The following is an 18,747-nucleotide window of genomic DNA, read 5'->3' as shown; positions in this document are numbered from 1 at the left end:
CCCACACACACACCCACAACCGATGTACATCCTCGCCACAACGCAACACCACCGTTCCATCCGCCCCGTCCGTCCATCACGAGCAACAATTAGAAAACGGCGCTTACCGCGGAGGAAGCCTCGGAGTCGGAGCAGAAAAGTCACAGAATAACCACCGAACGAATCACTGAGAACTGGCACTTGCCGACATTTCCCATGAGGCCAAGATGCTTCGTCCCTTCACTCTCGCCTAGGCGCGGCGGTGATCCTTCCGGAGGCCCCTCGGAGATTCTACTGATTAGAGGTCTCGTTTAGCGGTTAAGAATTTTTTTTTCTTCATCGCAAAAAAACAGGGCGAGGCGAGAGGGATGCGAGATGGCATCGTAGGCAGCATATCAGAGCGGTAGGGTACCTAGGGTGGTAGGGTGGTAGGGTGGTCAGCGAAATCCCATGAAGGCGATCAGAGAGTCATGCGGGCCCGACACGGGGCACGCGGGCATGCAACATCTGGGCGGGCGGGCAGGCAAGTGCATGAATGACGACAGGGGCGCGCAGGGCCGTGCAGGGGCCCACATGCCTTGGCGACCTGCCACATGTGGGGGGATGTGGAGAACAGCGCACGACTCAGCACAAGGCTTTTGTTCCTTTGGTGTGTGTCGGCGTGGGAAAACCAAGACAATCTTCTCGGATCAGATAGGTCCGCGGCGCCCGGATCAGATAGCCACACTGGTGAAGCAGGTTAGCCCGGCCGAAGTGAAAAAATGTTTATCTTGGCAGGCCGACCGGCAGCGCAAACCGATCCACTTCGCTTTTCTTCGGCGCAGGAATGCAATTTCCGTAGCCCAGCGGCCGGCGGGCGGTGTGTCGGGCTGGCTCGTCTCGGCTCTCCGCCTGAGCGGCACAGCAAAGTGGCGCGCGCGGTGGGTGGTGGGTGGGAAAAACCGGGTTGTGGAGTTTTGAATGTAGTGCTGCAGGTGGAGCACGAAGTGGCGGCTGAGCCGAAGAGAGCATGCTCGACTTTCTGCTGTGAGATATGATCGACATGGCGGTCTGCATATAGCCAGAGTATAGCTGAGATAAGGGGGGCTTTCGTAAGACGAATCTCCAGATACAGGGGGTGCCGGCAGTCGTCCGTGGTTGGTCGGTTTCCTCGTTCGTGTCGGATCCCAGGTTCCAATAATCTGACACGCCCTGCCAATTTTCTCTTTTCCCGGCCGTGTTTTCTGCTGCTCTCTCCACAGCAGCACACTGGTATCTGGTATACTGGTGTGGTCATGGCTGCCACCAAGGACGCCCGCACGTGCAGCAGCAGCAGCGACGACGACTCACCACCACCATCGACCGCCCTCCTCCCACCTTCATCATCACCTCTTCCCCCCACCGAGGAAACGGCGCTGCTCATGCACCGCGAGCGCGAAGATGGCGTGCAGGTCACGGCCGAGCAAGGAGTGCGCGACATGGAGGCGATCCGGCGCGTGTGGACGCCCAAGGTGGTCGTCGCCCTGTACCTGTGCATCCTGCTCGTCATCTTCGGCACCGGACTGGAGTCGCAGGCCAGCTCGAACCTGCTGCCGTACGCCACGAGCGAGTTCTCCGAGCACGCCCTCGTCTCCACCGTCGGCATCTCGTCCAGCTTCATCGCCGGCGTGGCGAGGATCCCGACGGCAAAGCTGGTCGATCTCTGGGGCCGTGGTGAGGGTTTTGTCTTGATGTCGGCTTTGGCGACTTTAGGTGTGTGTGTTTTTCTTCGACGATCCTCCCCCGCTTTTGCATATGTTGAGCAAGGCGCAATGTAGGACTGGCCCTTATGGCCCTTTGTAGCAATGTTACGGTGTACGTGATTGCTCAGGTAAGCCCCGTCTTCCTTGTTTGTGTGTATGTTCTCACGCAGCCACAGGTCTTTTATGCCGTCGGGACTGACAGTGCGAACTACATCCTATACGTAATCATGGCCGACGTGTCGAGCCTGCGGAACCGTGCGCTGGCCTTTGGCTTTTCCACGACGCCTTATCTGCTTACCGCATTTGCCGGGCCTGCGATTGCTCAATGGTTCCAGGAGAACAGCACGTGGAGATGGGCGTACGCTACCTTTGCCATTACCACCCCACTCTTGAGCGCCCCGCTCGCCCTTATCCTCTTCGCCAGCAAACGCAAGGCTTATAACGAAGGCCTTATCCGACCGGCCCGTCTTCAACAAAAAGATGTCTCCACGAAGCATCGGCTCCGCCGACTGGCCGTGGAGTTCGACGGTCCGTCTTCCCCCCCATCCCTCCGCATTCCCACCACTAACCCCAACCCCCAGCCGTCGGCGCCACGCTCTTCACCACAGGCCTCGCCCTCGTCCTCATCCCCCTCAGCCTGCAATCGCGCTACCACGCCAGCGCCGACGATGGCAGCAGCAGCGCCTTTCTCTCGCCCTCCCTCGTAACCAAATCCCTCGCCGGCCAAGCCAGCCTCCTCCTCTTCGCTTTCTGGGAAACGCGCTACGCCGCCGTCCCGCTCATCCCGTACCGCGTCGTCGCCAACCGCACCGTCGCCGCCTCGTGCGCGCTCTGCTTCGCCTGCCTCGTCGCGACGGGCGCGTACCACACGTACCTCGCCTCTTTCCTGCAGGTCGTCCACCGCCTGCCCATCCGCGACGCCGGCTACGTCGCCAACATCGCCAGCATCACGACGTGCCTGTGCGGCGTCAGCGTCGCCTGGCTCATCCGCACCACGGGCCGCTTCAAGATCTGGGGCGTGCTGGCGCAACCCGTCCGCGCTGCGGGACTGCTGGGCTTGATTCCGGTCGTGGCAAGGGGGGATGGCGCGGAGACGCGCGCGCTGGTGGCGGCGCAGTTCGCGGTCGCGGTCGCGGGCAGCATGCTGGTGGCGGCGAACAACACGGCGGTGAATGCGGCGGTGGCAAGGGACGATGTGGCGGTCACGATCGCGGTGATGCTGCTGTGCTCGAGCGTGGGGAATAGCGTTGGGACCGCCGTCGCGGGTGTGGTGTGGGCGAGCGACATGCCGCGCCTGCTGCACGAGTACCTGCCCGCCGCCAGCAAGCACCTCGCCCTCGAGATCTACGGGAGTTTGCGGAAGCAGTTGGAGTTTGCGGATGGGACACCGGAGCGCGCGGCCATTGTGAAGGCGTACAGCGTGACGGAGACGCGGCTGTGTTCGTATGCGGCGCTGAGTGTGCCGGTCGTCTGCGCGTGCGTGCTGGTGTGGAAGAATCTGCCGGTTGGGGACGAGATGCAGGTCGACGACGAGCACGTTGATTGAGGCCGAGGTTTTATCTCCGAGCGTGGACGGACGAGCTGCGGATGGACAGCAGCGGCGACGACGACGACGAACACGTTGACTGAAGGGTGTAGGTTTTCTCCGGGCCGGTACGAGACGCAGGTGGACAGCAGACGGACAGCAAATGGACAATGGACAGGCGCGAGGAACAGGTCGTCTTCTGTTTTCTGTCCGGGCGCTGATAGCGTTATCCGGCGGGATGATGGTAACACCACAAAATTTCTCGCTTGCGGATTCGCGTTCGTGTGTCCTTACCACATAGGATCGGCTTTACGAGGCGTCCGCGGCATCCGAAGGCCACCATAATGCAGCGGCTTTTGCTGTTCAATTAAGCTCATTGTTCGTCAGCCGTGGCTCTCGTCACGTCATCTAGAGATCCACGTCCTTTTGTGGGAGAACGCATCGACTCCACACCTTGTCTAAAACCTTATTCTGACTGCAAACTTAACATCTGTATACGACCGCGAACCGATAATCTGGTGTTTCTATCGCTGAATTGACTTTTTCCTGACTCGCCCGTCGCTGATAAGCAGATTGTTACGGTGTACCCCCCCAACTCCACTTCAGGGGGTTTTTTCGCTGCAGTGGGAATCGTCCGCACACGAGCCACCTCACCCGAGACAAGCAGCTCGGTCAATTCGTCTTCAGCAAACCCAAGCAAATGCCGTGCCTCCCGCCCGCCTACTCGGAGCCGGTGGCCAAGTCAGGGTAGTGCCTTGGCATTACGACGCTCTTCCCTGCCAAGCTGAATCAATTGGCTGCCAAGCTGCATTTACACTCCGCCAAGCTGCATCATTTACGATGCCCTTGGCGACGATCCCCTACTCACCATGCCACAAAAACTCCCACCCACCTGCCGTCTCCGTTGCCCTGATAATCAGGATCAGATTATTTCTGCACCTGCCGAAAATCGGCGATGCAGATCCCATCCCGGACGTGACGCCAGATCCATGCCGGACATTGAAGCTGCTGGCGACGAGAAATGTTTTTGCCATAACCACACCCACCAAGCTTTTCACCAACACGAGCTATCCGGCGAAATCGGCCGGCCCCGTAAATTGGCATAAATAGCCTTCCGTAGTATACAGCAAACAAACGTAGTAAGTTGAGACGCAAAGTTCTTCAAAATGTCGTATTCCCGATCCCCGAGGCCTTACACCCGAAAGCCGAAGACAGACATTTTCACCCCCAATGACACGGATATCGACCGTCGCCAGTGCCGGCGCGTGGTGCCCATGAGAGTGCTGGCACTCGGTCTGGGACGCACAGGAACCGTTTGTACGTAACTTCTCTGAACTCATTCTCGTGGCTGGACACTCACAAACGGTATACAGCTCTGCGGGAGGCCCTGCAAATCCTGGGTTTCGACCCGTGCTACCACATGCTCTGCGCGAGCACCGAAAATCCGTCCGACTGTCTCATGTGGTCCGATGCTCTGGCCGCAAAATACGATGGAGAGGGAGAATTTGGCAAAGAGCAGTGGGACCAGCTATTGGGCCATTGTCAGGTACGAGAAGAGCGACGATCGTTTATTCTAGTAGTAAAACTAATTCGCTTGCGGCAGGCCATCTGCGATTGGCCGGCAGTTGCCTTTTCGAAGGAGCTGATGGAGGCGTACCCGGACGCAAAAGTTTTGCTAACCACGCGGGATGTCGATTCTTGGTATCAGTGAGTAACCCGCATGATCTTCTTTGTCATCTCTACTGATGCACGTGGGAACAGATCGACCCTCGGAACTGCCAATTGGCGTGCAAACGATCCCGAGCTGCGCATGCTGTCCAAGTGGGATTGGGGCGCTAGCCACTATTACCCAATGCTTCACAAATTCTGGACCTGCTTTTTCAAGGGCGACTTCGAGAAGCACGGCAAGGAAGTCTTCAACGAGTACTACGCCGAGATGCGTGCCACCGTTCCCCCCGAGCGGTTACTTGAGTACCACATCAGTGAGGGCTGGGAGCCGCTCTGCAAGTTCCTCGACGTCCCCGTGCCCAAGGTGCCTTTCCCGCACGTGAACGATACCAAAGGCTTCATAAAACGATGCAAGGGAAGGAACAGGGCGCAGATGTACAATGTCATGTTCCGGGCTGCTGTTGTTGGAGGTGGTTGCATTGCGGGGATTTGGATGGGATACTCCATGTTGCATTAGATAGTTCCACCTGCCAAAAAAAAATATAGATTGTTTTGCCCGGACTGAACAGGGGTGCAAGTAGGGCGGGCGGGCGGCTACTGCGGCGCCGTAAATGCCGCACACTCTCAGTACCCACTTGTTTCGTTGCCCCCCGTATCTTATCCATCTCGCCACCGGTTGAATCAACTTGTTTTGAATATACCGGTTGTTCCGCCAAGCGCGCTACTGGGACACTCGGACCCTGCCAGCCTTGCGCTTTTGCACAGCGGCTTCGGCCTACCAACTCCGGCCAGTAGCCCAGCTAAAGCATTTTTCTTGAGAACTCGACCCAGCTGCATTCGCTCACTTTGTGCAGTATGGTCGGATTCAGAACACTATGGCCGGCCGCGGCCGTGCTGCTGTGGCTTCCGGTCGCCACGGGGATTGACTTGTGGGTGGTTAATGATGAGAGCGTGATGCCGACTTCCTTGTTTCTCTCAGTAAGCCGAATTTGTTTTCCCGTTACCCAAAAGCCTCAACTGATCTGGCTATAGCGCCCTGACATAACTCCGCCCGAATTGGACATCACAGTCTACAAGCCCGAGGCCATCACTCCAGGCTACTTTTTCCTGGCCCCGTGGCGCCGCCCGAGAGGCGGCCCAGACCATGGTCCCTACATCTACGACAATGATGGGGTAAGTTTACCATTTACTCTGCAACTTTGCATCAGTCAACTGAACAATGCATAGAACCTCGTGTGGAGCGGTGCCGCAAGCTTCGGCGGCATCAACGCCTACAACCCGCACGTCTGCCAGCACAACTCAAAAGACCACCTCTGCTTCTTCCAGGGCGAAGGGCGCCTCGGCTACGCGAAAGGCGTCGGCATGGTGCTCGACTCGTCCTACGACCTAGTCAAAATGGTCAAGCCCAGCGGCTCCCTCTCCGGCACATCCGACATGCACGAATTCCGGCTCGCCGACGACGGCCGCACCGCGCTGATGACCATCTACCAGACGGTGCCGTACGACCTGAGCCCCTTCGGCATCACGGGCGGCTTCGGCTGGATCGTCGAAGCCGTCTTCCAGGAAGTCGCCGTCGACACGGGCGAGGTCGTCTTCGAGTGGCGTAGCCTGGACCACGAGGAGACGAGCCCGCTGCACGGCGAGAAGATCCTGCCGGGCAACACGCTCGTCGGCGGCCGCGGCGTGCACCCCATCACGCCGTGGGACTACTTCCACATCAACGCCATCGACAAGGACGAGGATGGCAACTACCTCATCTCCTCGCGGCACCTGTCGACCATCTTCAAGCTCTCCGGCGACGACGGCCGCGTCCTCTGGCAACTCGCCGGCGACACGGACTTCGGATACGAAAAGGACTTCAACTTCTCCTCGCAGCACGACGCGCGGGAGCTGCACGCAAACGCCACGCACAGCACCATCTCGCTCTTCGACAACGCGAGCAACTCGTGGAAATGGACCGCCCGCCACTCGCGCGGCCTCGTCTTCTCCGTCGACCACACCGCGCAGACGGCCACCCTGCTCTCCGAATTCGCGCCGCCGGCAGTCCGGCCGCACAACGAGTCCGACCCGCTGTCCGCGGGGTCCCAGGGCAACCTGCAGGTGCTGAGCAACGGCAACGCCGTCGTCGGCTACGGCGAGTACCCGTTCTTCGCCGAGCACAGCGCCGACGGCGAGCTGTTGCTGTGGGGCGCGATATCGCGGAATAACTCGTTCATGATGCATTATCGCGCGCAGAAGTTCAACTGGACGGCCAGCCCGCGCGAGGCGCCGACCATGTTTGTGTATTCGCTGGATGGGCATGCGTCTGGGACGGTGTTCTATGTGAGCTGGAACGGCGCGACGGAGGTGGCGATGTGGAAGTTTTATGCGGGCCCGGCGCCCAACGGGCCGTGGGATTTGGTGGGGAGTGCGGAGAAGGACGGGTTCGAGACGAGGTTTCAGGCAAGGGGGTACTATCAGGAGTGGAGCTATGTGGAGGCGGTGGATAAGGACGGCAATGCGTTGAGGAAGTCGACGGTGTACAAGACGTTCAGGCCTGGCGACAGCTTGAAGAAGTCGTGCGATGAGTGGCGGTGCAAGGTCATGGATGCGCCGCCGCAGCCGTCGAAGGAAGAGCAGGATTCCGAGGTGAAGCTGACGGCGGAGGATGTGGACTGGGAGAATGTCAAGTACAACAATCCGGCTGAGGGATTACGGCCGCTGTTGAGGTCGGAGTCGACGACGACGAGCTGGTGGAAGAGCTACGGGTGGGGCGTCGTGCCGCTGGCGTTGTTAGGGTTAGCCTTGCTTTTGATCTTGGCTGTGGGAGCGTGGTCGGCGCACAAGCTCTATGCTAAGTACAGGAGTAATAGCTTGAGCCTGATGAGTAGACGAACGTATCAGAAGGTCGAAAATCCTTCAGAGGAAACTTCATAGATATTTCAAAGAATAAAATTTTTATTATATTCGGGAAGTTAATATGGAAGCTGAAGTGAATTCAATAGTCCCCTAATTCATGCCAGTCGTGCAGGGTCCAATAATGGAAGGATAGTTACGCAAGTTGAAGATGTGTTGATAGAAATCTCGAGAACATAATTTATGGCGGCCTAGTGTAGAAGAGCTGTATAACTTTTGGCCATTCATCGTCCCCGTCCCGGACCGTAGAAAACGCTATAACTAGCTCTCGAAATACACAACAACTTCGAATTTTCCACTCTTTCCATTTTCTTGGACGTTGTCTCATAACAGGTGAATGCAATTTCAGGATTTTTCTCACTAACCGTCCACTCATCGCTTCAATACGATCGCCCCCGGGCTGAAGTTGAGTACGCCTGCGTTTCGGGCTTCCTTCAGATTATCCTCCATACCTCTGCGAAGAAAGAGCATCTTTCTTACACCTTGACTTACCAACATTATCGTCTTGCACCAAATGTGGAGTACCAGGTTGTCGAATCCACCTTGCACGCTGGTATTCCATTTCCCTACTCAATAATGTGCCCAAGCGTCTGGATTGATTATAGGAGAAACATTGCCCTAAAAGATCCATTAAAGAGAGATTGCGCAGAGGTCCAAACCCTCCGACGAACGGATCGGCACCATGTCGCAAGAATTCCTCAACATGGTCGGCGTAGCCATCAGCTACATCGGAAGGGCTGACGGAGGAAACTCTGTCCAGAAATTCCTCCCACACTGAGCGACCAACCAGACGGTCGTATTGATCATTCGGATCTGCTGCACATTTGAGGAACTGGCGGAGCATTCTCAGGGAACACTCAGGTGGGTGCCTGATAAGGTTCTCGAGAATACCTTGACTCCATGCCAGCCGGCCCATGTCCCTGACATTTACATCAAGCCCGTGGCTGATGAATACCTGCAAGATTCGAACATGTGAAGGGCTCCCCCAGTCTGTTGCACCACAGCCCATAAGTCTGCTCAGTTGATGGTTTGATTGAGCTGCGATGAAATTGACTCCCTCTTTCAACAGTATCTCAATGATCTCAAGTCGTTTTGGGCATTCTAAGTTCTGGAATGCCTTTTCAAGAAAGTATTGACTGCATGAGGTCGTCTTGAACAGTCCCTCCGATGCCTTGCGTCTTACGTAGCTCGCAATTCCTTTGCATATTGCTGCTTCTAGAATCCAGGTGGAAGGAATGCTGCTCTGTTCGACGTTTGCACCGCACCGCCGGGGTCCTTTTACGCTGTCCAGCTGATCAAGGACCCTGTAATCCAGGGTATTGTTTTCATCTGCCTTCACGCATATTTGCAGCAGATTTTCCTCCCTATCAAATTCGAGAGAATCCTTAATAGCAAATTCGAGAGACTTATACTGTATAGATTTCATCTCTCCAATAAGGGCCCTCGATATTGTAAGGTATGGACAGAATGATTGAGGGAGAAGCTGCTCCCATGATCTGTACTCATACAGAAGGAAGTCCCGAGCAGTCCTATGGAAGAAGCCCACTGTGTCGTCGCATCTGGGGAATTCTGCTCTCCTGAATCCAGCACCAGGCTCTGGTGCTGGCTGGAATTCTAAAAGACCTTTACAGTGCGCATCGAGTTGGCGTTCAGCGAAGACTATCCGCTGTTGAATTTCGCTAGGAGTCAAGAGTCTGCGTGGAATTAAAATTCCAAACTCTGGATTATCTTCCATCAGGATGGAATACACGTAAGCACTCATTGGCCGATCGCACTCCAGGGCTATCTTGAATAGGCAGAACATCTTCTCTTTGTACACGCTCTCAACCTGGTCGATAATGTGATGGAAAAAGTCCAACAGCTTAGGCGGAAATGCGTGCAACCGAGCGTAGAGAGTGGACACACTGTCGCTATTGACGATGCCGCGTCGAAGAGAACTTACTGCGAGTGCGACCCAGAGGAAAACTCCTTGAGCCTTTTGGGTGATCTCCTCGGACAGTTTGTTTGCCATTCCGACGGCGTCATTGTAGTCGCAACCAAGCATGAACGAAGAAATTTTGTCGTAGGCATACTTGGTAATGTCTTTCTGCGTGAGAATTTCCATGTAAAGCTTTTGGTCTTTCCGCTTCCCGAGGCTCTCCTCAAAACAGTTCCAAGGTCTGCTCGAGAGGCATAACTTGACGTGGGTGGAACAATCAATGTCGCGAAGGCAATCGAGAATATCGTGCACATCCCCATCGTATTCGTCAAGGCCATCGATGAAGAAACAGAACTTCTCAGACGGCGTGACTTCTTGGCAGACAAGACGCTTCACGATTAACTTGAGCTCCGACATTGTCCAGCCAGTTAAGCATGCTATCTCAGAAGACCATCGCGACGGACAAACAGTTGGTATCCACTCGGGTCGCCGGCTCAGAATCTCGAAGACCAGAGATCGTAGTAGACCTGGTAAAGATTTCTCCATTGCAGTGCCAGAATTCCAGAAAAAGAACTTCGCAATATTTAAGTTGTTTGCATCACTCCAAACTTTCAGAGCTGAGGTGGTCTCTGGATTGTCGACAATGTACTTCATAAGAGTCGATTTTCCAGATCCGGGTTTTCCTGATATCCAGTAGGTACCCGTGCCAGACTGCAGCCACTCGGTGAAGTGAACATTTGAGCGAGGGTCGGTTTCTGGAGGACAGTTGCCCAAGAATACCCATTTGAAAGTCTGAACGTGTGCATCGGTGATGTTGAGATAGCGAGAAGTCATGTAGTCGAAGAGTAGACTTCGCAGGACCCTTGCTCTTCTGTCCATCTCTGGATTCATTAGATCCGCCAGAGCTTTGTAAGTGGCAGAAATGTGATTTCCAGTAGAAATTTCACACCGGAATTGTTCCAAGGAGTGTATTGTTGACTTGAGAAGCTGAAGATTTTCGAAGTGTAGATCATGGAGCTGATTTGTGTCGCTCTGCAGAATTCCCATTGACTCTTTCATTGAAAGTAGCAGCTTACTGAAAGACGTCAGCTCATTGAAACATGCCAACCTATTATGGGATCCAGTTGATACACGTTTTCTGGGGTGAGAACGAACCTTTGGCTAGTTTGCAGGTGGACCGTAAGCTGCTCCTGAAGATAGGACAAGCGATCCCGAAATCCATTGATCTTGTCCTGATTCCAGATTCGTTTCAAGGCCTCACGGAAACTCTTCCATTTATGACCAGGGATCTTTCGATAATCAGTTCCTCCAATTGCGGTCAAAAGCTGTTGTGATAAGTCCTGGCATTGCGCTATCAAGCTCTGCAGGCCAGGATCGCTGAAAAGCTCATCTTTCCGGCTCGCTGCTGTGGCAACATCTGAGAATATTTGTGAGATATCCTGATTGATGCAATCGATCTCCTCGTGTTCGTCTTTGCAACCGCGACACTTGTGCAGTCTCCGGGTCTCGGAAAGGAGTTTGGCAGAGAAATCAACGAATTGAACAACAACCCCCGCAAGGCTGAGAGCAGCAAAGGGGTCGAGAACCATGATTGTGGAAAAAGTTCTCACTGCTGAAGATGGTAAGCCTGGAAATCAGCTGGGAAGGTTTGAAGCTGCTGGGCCTTCATTTATGGAAAGTTGGGGGCAGTGCTTGTCAGCCTTGCACAGCCGACACGTCACTGTTCAAATCCAAACGATGCTTCTAACTGGTGCAAGAGACGAACAGAAATCATTGGTCGTAACTAACGAATGGGATGACGCAATGCGCACATGCTTAGCAAGGCTGAGAACGTGACAACACTCTATTGGCTTAACGTACGCGTATGCATGGTCGCGCTGCATTTAATAATTGTTTTATATGTCGCTGCCTAGAGTTAAGAAGTTCCGTCGCACAAGGCTGAAATTTCTGTTGCTTCAAGCCAAATGATTGGTCTGGAATCACTGCATGGTGCACAATAGCATGTTCTCTCGTTTTCTGAGTTTAAGTTTCCCGATGTGTCTCCTACAAATATTCTACTGTGGGCGCGTCTTGTATGTCCTCACTGCGAGCTCTTTGGCATGAACTGGACTATCAAGCTCAAAAGTTGGCCACAAATGGATTTGAACTGTTAGTATCGATTCAGCGTTATAATTCTAACCATCAATAAACGCCGTCGGCATCTCTGAATCACAAGAAAAGGTCAACTGCAGCTAATTCTTAAAATACGAGAGTACTTTGACTCTCTTATAGACTTAATCTTCTGCAAGCTGCACTGCAGTAAGCAATTCTAAAGCCCAGTGGAGTAGCTGTCGCCACAATCTCTCATCACCTTATACTTCAATCAAGTGAGCGACGGATCCATCGCCTCCATTGCCATTTGCTGTTAGAGAGATGCTGCCCCACATTCGATAGAAAGCCTTGATTTCTTCTGCTGTCTTTCCTGACTTCCCAGACTCAAAACATTCGAGTGCTGTCTCACCATCGATGTCCCTCAGACTGAGATCGATTCCTGGAAGTCCATGCGTCGCCAGGACGTTGAGCGATGGAATATGAGTGTTCAAAGCGGCCCAATGCAATATCCCGTTTCCAACATCATCAATGACTGTGTAGTCCGCCCCACGATCAAGTAGAAACGCGACTGCAATGTGACTGTTTTCAGTCATTGCCAGCATCAGCGGAGTGTAACCCCACCTGTTCCGAGTGTCCAGAGGGAGACCCAAATCCAAACAGCGCTGCAGGAATTGCAGGCGTAAAGAAAGTTCTTCTTTGCTCATATCTTTTAGTCGGGCCAAGTTGAGCATCGAGTGAAGGATTGTATTCTGCCACTTCGTCACTATCGTCGCATCTGCGCCGTACTGGAGTAGTATCTCCGGAATTTCGGGTACTTCGAACAATAGCGCTGTCCGGTAAAGGGCGGTTTGGCCGCGTAGGTCCCTCACGTTGGGATCAGCACCATGCTCAAGTAGTGTCTTGACGGATCCGAAATCGTTGAGTTTCGCCGCCCAGGATAGAGCGGTCCTTCCATAAGCGTCTACAGCATTGATAGCTGCGTGTGGTTCCACTATCACATTTGTCAGGGGTGTGAAAATGAGTTTGAGAACAGTTCGGTGTATGCCGGTGAGCTGCCAATCCTCATCCAGGACATCAGAGTCGATGCCGAGAAGGGCTTGGAATTGAGTGTGAGGATATCCGAACACATGCCTCCATACATATTCGAAACGTTGATATTCTATGAGGGAGCTATTCAATTCAGTGAGCTGGAAATATTTCTTGGGTTGAGAGTGGGATCATACTCTCCAAATTTGTCCTCGTGGTGTGGATCTGCGCCAATTCGCAAGAGCCACTCACAAACGTGAAAATGGCCACGATCACTCGCTATCTACCATGTAAATTAGACGTCATTGCCATTTCAAATACAGAAAGACAAGTTGAAGGGGTACAAAATTTTAACTGTGCTTTTGAATAAGGGCTTTGGGATCTTACAGTAAGCGCTGACCGACCTTCCTCGCTCACATCTGTGAGCCGAGCAGCACCCGACTGCAACAGGTTCTTAAGCCCATCGATATCCCCATTGTACGCTGAAGAGAGCCAGGGCGAGTCTTCCTCGATGACATTCCAAACAGATAAAGAGAACGATGGCCCCGCGTATCCACTCGAAACGAAAGAGGCATGCAGTGCTTTCGAAAACAAAATAGCTGGGAAAAAGTATGACAGTGAGACCCGTGTTGCGCGAGACCTGCAATCTGTCTGACAGTGTGTTTCAGAACATCCTCCGGACAAGAAAGGGCAGTTGCTGTATCCGAGAAAGAGGAAGCCAAGGAACTGATTGCGTAGCGAGAACCCCTGTGAGCGACGATGGCATGTACATCTACAGCTCTTTTTCATTTGTAGGTCAACATGGCCTTCAAAAGAGACTCTGCTGCAAGACCCTGTAGAGGCTTCGGCTATCTCTTGGTCTTGGTTCAGCTCGAAGGGGAGTGGGTCCAGAATGTGCACGTTGTCGGAGATGATACCCTCAGAATCACGGGCCATCTGCGCCGATGTAGAGACCATAAGCTTGACAGTCTGTACAAGAGTCTCAACTCTTCGAATCGCTGACCTGTTGCACCTTCGCGTCAGAGCCAGGCTCAAAGGCACTTCATCATGAGGAATACATACATGGTCTCGACTCCGAGCAAGGCAGTCAAGTGAACACGCGCATCCCGGATCTGTGACTGCAAGCGACAAACTTTGGATTTGTAGCGCATCCAGGTCACACGGTCCACGTAATTCACATTGCTGATGTCAAGTCGTCCAAGGAAAGCACCAACCGCGTGTATCCTGTGGTTGGCGATTTCAAGCGTTGCTTGGAATCTCATCTTGGATTCTGGATCACCTTCCACCAATCTTTCGACCTCTTTGAATAGGACTTTCATATCGGTAAGCTCGTTGGAGAGAGCCAGAAGCTCATCTGGGGCGTTGCGTAACCTGTTTATCAGCTGCTCGAGCTTGAGTGCAACCTCAGCTAGGGTAGCTATGCTTGCAATAAGGCCAACCGTTTCAGCCATGTCGGGCGTAAGTGGTATAATGGACGATATGTATGGGACTTAGCATATACAGGGGCGGGGTAGGATGAAAACTTAAAGAAACGACCTTAGAGTTTATGGAAGAGACTTGAATTCTGAGGAAGGAATGAGGCTCAAAATCAATCACTATCTATTGGTCGCCTCGCCTGCATAAGCAGGGCGATCGAAATACGGGTTACTTTAGCAAAGGAATTGCGACACATAGCTGATAACCAATCGTTAACATTGAAGCTGAATCGAGAGTGAGCACATGAGCAGCTCGTAAGCATGTGTCAGCCATCAGCCGCGGCGCGTGATGTTGGTACTGCTTGGCTTGCTTGTGCGCCAAGTCGGTTGGTGAGAGGGGGCTGGTGGTTTTTAAAATCCTTCGAAAAACATATGTCTGGTACGCGAGACACCACCCTGGACAGGCAGCAACATCAAACCATTGAAAACACATGGTGGGAGACTGCAAGTGCGTCTCACTTCCAGTAAAAAAGAAAATATGGTCAGCAAAGAAGGCTAAGTAGCCGGCCACATCTATTACACATACAATAACGGTGTAAATATACAGAAATGCCAGGCTCTCAATGAATAAGGCTATGCAGAGGATTCACATAAGGGAAAAGGTCCGAGCAAGACCCAAAAGTATTATTCGAGTCCAGCTGTAAGTTGAATATCTGTTTTATCTTTTAGAGCTTCTTTTACTCATTGGAATGAGTACTAAGATTCATTCAATGCACACTTTTATTGCTACCGAGAGTGTCATGCTCAGACGTTTTCTTTGCTTGATGGTGTAGCCCTGGAGCTATCTGACTCCGCCTCACACTGCTCGTCAGCTGTAGCATCCGCGCCCTTCTTCGGCCGGATAGCCAGCACCGAGAGAATGATTGCCAAGCCACACATGAAAATAGCACCGTAGTACCCAGCACGATAGCCATCAAGTCTGGCTTGGGCATCGTTCTGGCCTCCATTGTTCGCCGTGACAGAATTGTCGATGACGGTGAGCACAGCAACACCGAGAACCGCACCGCCAACGTTCAAGCACATCTGGAAGAGAAGCCGGAGAGTCAGACAATTGAACAAAAACAGGCGAAGGGAACCTTACGTTGTAAACACCAGAAATCGATCCCTGGTCCTTCGCGAGGGCCGAAGCCACGACAACCACGTTACCGACGTAGTACACCGTTCCTACGCCCGTGATGTAGAGGATCATGCCCGGTAGACAGTAGCGCCAGTAGTCGTCGTTCGAGTTCATCAGAGACAATAGGAAAACACCGACAATGGCAAGGATCCAGCTAATGGTCAAGAGCAGTCTCGGTCCGACTGGGGATAGGAGATGGGGGATGATGAAGTTTACCACGCATGCCGTGATGCCGAGGGGAAGGAAGTGGACGGACGTTTGCAAGGCCGAGAACCCGAAGTCTGTTTGAATTGGTGTGTCAGCGAAGGAAACTCCTACGGCCTTGGATTTTGCGTTTTAGTGGAAAGGTTTCTGACCTTGTAGTTGAAGTGTGAGGAGGTAGTTTGCTCCCTGCCACACAGCATAAGTGAATGCTGCAATGACGCATCCAGAAATCTTGATTGTGTCCGACCAGAGATAGATTGGGATGAGAGGGTGCGCAGCGAATCTCAGTTCAACAAACGCGAAGGCACCAAGAAGGCATACGGCGATGACGATAGTGGCAATGACGCTAGCCTGATCCCAGCCGTGAATGTTTCCCGTTGTCAACCCGTAGACCAGAAGGATGAGCCCTGGAATGGAAAGGCAGATGCCGAGGGGATCAAAGCGGCTGAGGATGTTGAAAGTCGATTTGTCGTTGTCCTGCGAGTTTGTCGCTGGTCCCTTGAAGGCCCAAAGCAGTAGCAATGAGAGTGCCTGTAGGGTGCCCTCAACAATGAGAGTGAACCAGAAGATCTACAGAATTAGCAATATGCTGTCAATTCTAGACAAGGTGAACGAACCCAGCGCCAATTTGCGAGAGAACTAAACAAGCCACCAAAAATCGGTCCCAGACTGAATAAAGTATCAATACTGCTCTGAAAGGAATTGGAGGCAGGTCGAGTACGTACACGAATCCAGTGGATCCGGTGGCTCCCCACACCCCGAAAGCAAGCACACGAGACTTGGGGTCTTCGAACAGCAGTGAAACAAGGGCTTGAGCTGAAGGGATAGTCAAAGCTGCAGCTAGGCCTGCTATTTTGTTAGTGTACCGCGACAAAGCAAGAGGAACTACTTGTTTTCACCTTGAAAGGCGCGACCCACGACGAGTCCGATCTTGTTTGGCACCACACCACACACAAGGGTCGCAATGTTGAATAGGGACATGCCAACCTGGATAATGAATTTATGCTCAAAGACATCACCCAGGCGACCGCCCACCATGAGAAATCCGCCAAACTGCAGCAACTAGTCAGCTTCCACCAGGGAGGTGTAGCATGGAGTATGGGATAGACCGTCAAAGCGTAAGCTGTCAAAACCCATTGTAAAGAGCCCTGGTCGAATCCGAGGTCGCTTTTCATGGAAGGAAGAGCAATCGTACACATGCCCAGGCTGGCAATGTCAATGAAGAAAATAAGACATCTGGAGTTCTGTTGTCAGATGCGGAAGTAATTTCACATGGTCGAGAAAACCTACACGAGAGCCAGCCTGGCCCAGCGAAGAGCCGTTTCTCCTGCCATTATGCAAGTCCTCCTAGAGACAAAATGGTCGTGTGAAGGAAGTCTTGCAAGAAAAGCGAGGCCTGGGGCGGTGCAAAACTTGTCATGGGTGAAAAACTTTGCTCTCTCAAAAGTCCCTGAAATTAAAGAATCACGCCAGGCAGTCCCCACACGTGCCAACAAGATCTACTCCTATCCCACTCGCTTGACCCTGTATACCATCCCGTTTCCGATGTCGGGACGGCGCGATGCTTTGGGGGTGGACCTTCGCCTGCTGATGTCGATCCTCTGATTTCAACGGTACCGATATAGTTGTGGAGTACGCGTGTACCGTTAATCCCGATGCATGTTGCCTGGAGCGAAGTCGGTGGTTAAGATGGTAGTAGCTCTGCGTGAATAGGTAAAGGTCCGGGACTTGGTCCAATAGCATTGCAGCGCGTATAGCAGTTTTACACAGAATCATTGCAAGCGAAGACACAGCTGCGCAAATCGGATGCAGCCTGATTCGCCGAGCAGTCGTGCGTCGTGCGTAATGAATAGCTAATAGAATGGGTTGCAGTTCTGAAGTCCGAGCGTCGGTATCAGTATTTTTTTCCGCGTATGAAATCGTTTTGCGCATGGGCGGGTGGCAGTGGGTCACTTTGACGTGACTAAGGCTAGGGTTCTACCGACTAGTAGGAGTGTTAGAAGCGCTAGACTACGCTTAATATTACGGTTGCGGATAGTATAGCCTCATAGGTGGATGTATACAGACTAACAAACAATTTGGGGTCAGACTAGCTCTTGGCCTTCGTGCTTATCTAGCAATTACCTGGCATCAGGGTATTTGTATACATATCTGCAGTTACAAACCTACTCCAATGATAATAGGAAAATTTTGATTTTTGCTGCCGGTTGCAGCCTGAGCTCGGCCTCGGTTACCCGATTCGTTCGGCACCGAAGGAAATAGGGAGCCCCGCCAGAAATCAAGAAGGGGCTCACCCCAGGCTTGGAAAGCTTGGGCAAATGGATAGCCGAGTCTTGCCATGATCTTAGTACCCTTACATAAATCGTCGGTCTATTCCCTGACGATGAATTTCGGGGCCCGACAATCCTGTTGGCGCAAGGCCCGTACCGCCAGAAGTATCGGTCCGAGGGGCTACAACTTCAACAACATGGGACTGGACCGGTATCGCATCTAATACGAAGTATTCTGCATCGTGTTTTGCAGGGAGCGAGTGAGAGGCAAAGTGATGCATCATGAGGAGCATTCCTTGTAGTTCATCCGTTGCATTTGATTGGCGTTCTTAAACGTATTAACCACATAAACCTTTTAGAGCTCTTGGAATATTGCAAGTGGAAGGTCTCCGCGGTCGGCAAATTCAAAGCGGTGAGCTGGTTCGAAGTCGGCGACCCTGCGGAAAACGACAACCACGAACTGTTTGCCTCTCAGGTAGCCCCCACGAAGCGCATCGCACTTCCCGTTTGATCCACGTTATGGACTGCGGAAACCGCCATAGGTGCTCCGATTGCTCACCACGCCATTGCTGATCTGGCCCGTAGTTGGAATTCTAGAGCGAAGTTTCTGTTTCGCCGTTTGCCTCCGTCTCCACTAACGGCACCCGCGGTTGCCGCACTTCCTAGGATCCCGTGGTAACGAGGCATTGCCTGTTGTGTAGCGTCTAGCCGAAGTATTATGGTAGTACGTGATGTGGAACGATGATCTGATTAAATTAGATTATCTGATCAATCTTGTCTCTGGCTGCTGAGGATCCGGCCTGACGACTGGATACATATAATTGGATGTAGAGGTTCATACCGTGTTCTTTAGCATAT

At 52.9% G+C, this 18,747-nt stretch overlaps 4 protein-coding genes across 4 annotated transcripts; 2 read left to right on the top strand and 2 right to left on the bottom strand.

Annotated features, from left to right (window-relative positions):
• Nucleotides 1-1,253: 1,253 nt before the first annotated feature.
• LTHEOB_11475 (Siderophore iron transporter mirb protein) lies at nt 1,254-3,246 on the top strand (the record flags this gene model as incomplete). The annotated part of the gene is made up of 4 exons (XM_035508235.1): nt 1,254-1,690; nt 1,801-1,828; nt 1,877-2,228; nt 2,282-3,246. The coding sequence occupies 4 exons, from the start codon at nt 1,254-1,256 to the stop codon at nt 3,244-3,246; spliced, it is 1,782 nt and encodes a 593-aa protein (XP_035366404.1).
• A 1,145-nt stretch (nt 3,247-4,391) lies between these two features.
• LTHEOB_11474 (Arylsulfotransferase) lies at nt 4,392-7,809 on the top strand (the record flags this gene model as incomplete). The annotated part of the gene is made up of 7 exons (XM_035508234.1): nt 4,392-4,542; nt 4,599-4,771; nt 4,829-4,932; nt 4,987-5,328; nt 5,748-5,871; nt 5,926-6,066; nt 6,121-7,809. The coding sequence occupies 7 exons, from the start codon at nt 4,392-4,394 to the stop codon at nt 7,807-7,809; spliced, it is 2,724 nt and encodes a 907-aa protein (XP_035366403.1).
• A 1,658-nt stretch (nt 7,810-9,467) lies between these two features.
• On the bottom strand, nt 9,468-11,295 carry LTHEOB_11473 (uncharacterized protein; the record flags this gene model as incomplete). Its single annotated transcript, XM_035508233.1, has 3 exons — nt 9,468-9,482; nt 9,731-10,781; nt 10,862-11,295. 3 exons carry the CDS (start codon nt 11,293-11,295, stop codon nt 9,468-9,470), a joined length of 1,500 nt encoding a protein of 499 aa, XP_035366402.1.
• A 3,747-nt stretch (nt 11,296-15,042) lies between these two features.
• On the bottom strand, nt 15,043-16,953 carry LTHEOB_11472 (uncharacterized protein; the record flags this gene model as incomplete). Its single annotated transcript, XM_035508232.1, has 8 exons — nt 15,043-15,321; nt 15,380-15,696; nt 15,772-16,189; nt 16,237-16,288; nt 16,345-16,465; nt 16,519-16,672; nt 16,729-16,855; nt 16,910-16,953. 8 exons carry the CDS (start codon nt 16,951-16,953, stop codon nt 15,043-15,045), a joined length of 1,512 nt encoding a protein of 503 aa, XP_035366401.1.
• Nucleotides 16,954-18,747: the final 1,794 nt, after the last annotated feature.

The sequence above is a fragment of the Lasiodiplodia theobromae genome, assembly GCF_012971845.1.
Source record: "Lasiodiplodia theobromae strain AM2As chromosome Unknown scaffold_49, whole genome shotgun sequence".
NCBI classification, from domain to species: Eukaryota; Fungi; Ascomycota; class Dothideomycetes; order Botryosphaeriales; family Botryosphaeriaceae; genus Lasiodiplodia; species Lasiodiplodia theobromae.
The sequence above is the reverse complement of the archived record's forward strand: the minus strand, read 5'-3'. Positions and strand labels throughout refer to the sequence as shown.